This window comes from Humulus lupulus, chromosome 5 (genome assembly GCF_963169125.1).
Source record: "Humulus lupulus chromosome 5, drHumLupu1.1, whole genome shotgun sequence".
NCBI lineage: Eukaryota > Viridiplantae > Streptophyta > Magnoliopsida > Rosales > Cannabaceae > Humulus > Humulus lupulus.
This window is the reverse complement of record NC_084797.1, coordinates 191,696,120-191,700,195: the sequence shown is the minus strand read 5'-3', so window position 1 is coordinate 191,700,195 and position 4,076 is coordinate 191,696,120. Positions and strand designations below refer to the sequence as shown.

General features: G+C 37.9%; 1 protein-coding gene across 1 annotated transcript; it reads left to right on the top strand.

The window, feature by feature from the left end:
- Positions 1-1,709: 1,709 nt before the first annotated feature.
- Positions 1,710-2,742, top strand: LOC133779795 (uncharacterized). Its single transcript, XM_062219705.1, has 2 exons — positions 1,710-1,959; positions 2,300-2,742. Exons 1-2 carry the CDS (start codon positions 1,710-1,712, stop codon positions 2,740-2,742), a joined length of 693 nt encoding a protein of 230 aa, XP_062075689.1.
- Positions 2,743-4,076: the final 1,334 nt, after the last annotated feature.

Here is a 4,076-nt window from a genome sequence, read left to right as displayed (position 1 = left end):
AAGCCTTAAAAGCACACAACATGGTTCATAATGGATGCCAGGTGTATCTTGCAAACGTAGTGGATAAAACAAAAGAAACTGAACTAAGGCCTTAGGACGTTCGCGTGGTGTGTGAATTCCAGGAGGTGTTTCCAGAGGACTTGTCCGGTCTACCTCCAAACAGAGAAATTAAATTTGTGATTGAATTGATTCTAGAGACTATGCCCATATCAAAGGCACCATACAACATGGCACCGACGGAGCTAAAGGAACTAAAAATACAACTACAAGAGTTGTTGGACAAAGGTTTCATAAGACCAAGTTATTCATCATGCGGCGCTCTAGTGTTGTTTGTTAAGAAGAAGGAAGGGAGCATGAGGATGTGCATAGATTATCAGGAACATAATAAGGTCACAGTCAAGAACAAGTACTCGCTATCGTGAATCAATGATCTTTTCGACCAACTTCAGGGAGCGGTAGTATTTTGTAAAATCGACTTGAGGTCGGGGTACCATCAGTTGAAGGTGAGTGAAGAGGATATCCCAAAGATTTCCTTTCGGACCTGGTATAGGCATTACAAATTTCTGGTGATGTCTTTTGGACTCATAAATTCTCCAACAACTTTCATGGATTTGATGAGCTGAGTCTTCAAGGAATTTATGGAAAAATTTGTGCTAGTGTTTATTGATGACATTTTAATCTACTCCAAATATGAAGCAGAACATGAAGAACACTTGAGATTGACGCTAATGACGCTTCAAGAGCACCAGTTATACGTAAAGTTTAAGAAGTGAGAACTCTGGTTAGAGAAGTTGGGATTTTTGGGCCATATAGTGTCTAAGGAGGGAGTAGTAGTAAACCCAACTAAGATTGATACTATTCGAGATTGGCCTCAACCTAAGAATGCAGTAGAATTTAGGAGTTTCTTAGGATTGGGGGGGGGGGGGGGGGTATTATAGAAAATTTGTTTAAGGGTTTTCTAAGATTGTTGCACCCCTAACAAATTTGACAAGAAAGAATTAGAAATACACTGGGACTGAAAAATGTGAGGATAGCTTTCAGACCATGAAGAATAAGTTTATATCATCTCCAGTGTTATGTGTACCAACTGAAGAAGGGAAGTTTGTAGTATACTGTGATGCTTCCAAAAATGGCTTGGGATGTGTATTGATGCAAGATGGTAAAGTAATGGCTTATGCCTTAAGACAATTGAAAGAGTATGAACATATATACCCTACCCATGATTTAGAGTTCGTTGCAGTAGTGTTTGCCCTTAAGATATGTAGGCACCACCTTTACGGATAAAAATGTGAGATATACACATACCATAAGAACCTAAAGTACTTCTTCACTCAGAAAGGGTTGAATACGAGGCAAGGGTGTTGGAGTTAGTAAAGGACTATGACTGGGAGATCCTTTATCACCCAGGCAAGGAAAACGTTGTGGTAGATGCCTTGAGTAGACGCAATTATGGGACTCTCTCAGCACAAAGTACAATAGAGGCACCACTTCGGAAGGAAATGGTAGCAGTTGGAATTGAATTAGAATCTGGGGGTTTGTCAAGCCTTACCCTGCAATCATCTTTACTTGAACAGAGAAAGGAGAAGCAAAAACTTGATGAGGCTTTGGTTAGGCAGTAAGCACTAATCAAGGAAGGGAGTGACAACAACTTCACCAATTCCAAGGGTGGATTGTTGTGGTGTAAGGATCAAATTTGTGTTCCAGCAAATATGGATCTAAATGGGAGCACCAGTTCAAAGGTTCACACTACTCCTTACTCCCTGCATCTAGGCTCTAGCAATATGTACAATGACTTAAAAGCATTGTACTGGTGGCCAGGAATGAAGCGCGACATAGCAGAGTATGTGATGTGGTGTCTCGCTTATCAGCAGGTTAAAGCAAAGCACCAGATGCCAGCATGTTTGCTCCAACCCATCAGTATCCCAGAATGGAAATGGGAAGACAACCATGGGCTTTGTGGTAGGATTGCCAAGGACACTAAAACAACATGATTCAGCTTGGGTGATAATCGATAGACTCACCAAGTCAACACACTTCCTACTAGTTAATACAACTTATATCGCTGAGCAATGTGCAGAGTTATATGTAAGTGAGATCGTCCGATTACATGGAGTGCCAAAATCTATAATATCTGATAGATGGTCTATGTTCACTTAAAAGTTTTGGAGGAGTTTACAGCAAGCAATAAGGATGAGGCTTAAACTTAGTACGACCTTCCATCCCCAAACAGATGGTCAATCAGAGCGAATAATATAGATTCTTTAGGACATGTTGATATCTTGTGCACTTGACTTTTCAGGATCATGGAGTCGATATTTACCTCTAATAGAATTCTCTTATAAAAATAGCTACCAGTTTACTATTGGGATGGCCCCGTATGAGATGCTACATGGACGCAAATGCAGGACACCCCTACATTGGGATGAGGTGGGGGAGAAACATATTCTAGGTAAAGAAGAAGTGAGAGAGGCCACTGAAGCAGTCATTAAGATTAGGCAGGGGATGATGACTACTCAGAGTATACAGAAAAGCTATGCAAATCTTAAGAGAAGAAAGTTGGAATTCTTAGTAAGTGATCAGGTGCTTCTGAGGGTCTCACCCATGAAAGGGGTCATGCATTTTGGGAAGAATGGAAAGTTAAGCCCATGGTATATGAGTCCATTTAAGATTTTGGAGAAAGTTGAGCAAGTTGACTATCACTTAGCTTTACCACCAGCACTCGTTGAGACACATAATGTGTAATATATTTCAATGTTGAGGAAATATGTGCATCCCTCCCATGTGTTGAGTTATCAATTGTTGGAACTGAAGCATGACCTAAGTTATGATGAGCAGCCAGTGCAAATCTTAGAGTCAGGAGTCAAGGAACTAAGCTTCAAGAAGATTCTACTAGTGAAGGTCCTGTGGAAGAACTGTTCAACTAGAGAGGCAACCTGGGAGTTGAAAGAGGACATGAGAGAACGCTACCCTGAGTTGTATGGTATGGGATAATTTCAAGGAAGAAATTCCTTTTAAGGAGGGTAGATTGTAGTGATCCAATTAATTTATTTAATTGTTCTGTTTTAGTTTAATTTTTTGAATTTTAGCAAATAATTTAAATGTTTGTTTTGTGTGATTAGGAATTAATTGATTGTTTGGAATAATTGTGTAATGTTTGTTTTATTATTAGTGTTACAATTTTATTTGGTGTGACAAAATTATGTGCTTAGAATAGGTTGCATTTTTTTTTTTATTTATTTGTGTGTGTGTGTGTGTGTGTGTGTGTCGAGTGTGTAGTGTGTGTGTGAATGGGATTTGTTTTATTTATTTAATTTAGATTAAGAAAATAAAGATGGAAATAAGATAAGAAAATATGAACCTAGACCTAATGAGGGTCTTGAGCATTTTCCTTTTTATTAAGAAAAGAAAATAAATATAAAAGAAAATATTTGTTTTCATCTTTTGGGATAAGATGAAAAAGCTTATCGTTTTAGTTATGTTCACATTGTAGATAAGTTTTAGGCAAGGTGTAAGGAGAGGAAATGGCAAGATTTAGCTTATTTTGTGGGATAGGATTTTAGTTTTTACACTTGAGTTCTTTTCTTAGGGTTAGGTAACTAGGGGTTATAAATAGAAGACATGCGAGCCTTGGGAATTCTTGTTGTGTGGCTGCAAAAATTTGGAGAGAAAGAGAGAAAGGGGAGCACGAAAAAGAGAAAGAAAGAGAGGAAGGAGGAGAAGAGGAAAGGTTTTCAAAGATCTCTAGGTATGTGTTCTCATTTTTTATTTTATTTTTGGTTCTTGATCATCTAAGATTAGAGAAATCTTTCTCAATTCTAAGACGTTTGTGTCTCTTTTTCTTTGGCGATATTTCGAAATCCCTAGGTGGTTGAGGATTGATTTACTTTGTGTTCTTGAATACCACCAAGAGGTAATGGATTTTTTTTTGTCATTTTTCTTTTCTTGATTGGTTGATTATCATAGAAAAGCATGCTAGAATTGTGGTTTAGTTTGGTTTGCATGAATGGTATGTTTTGGTTTGATACTCTTGGTTCTTAAAATAACTGAATCCATTATTTTTTTTGGAAAAGAAAATG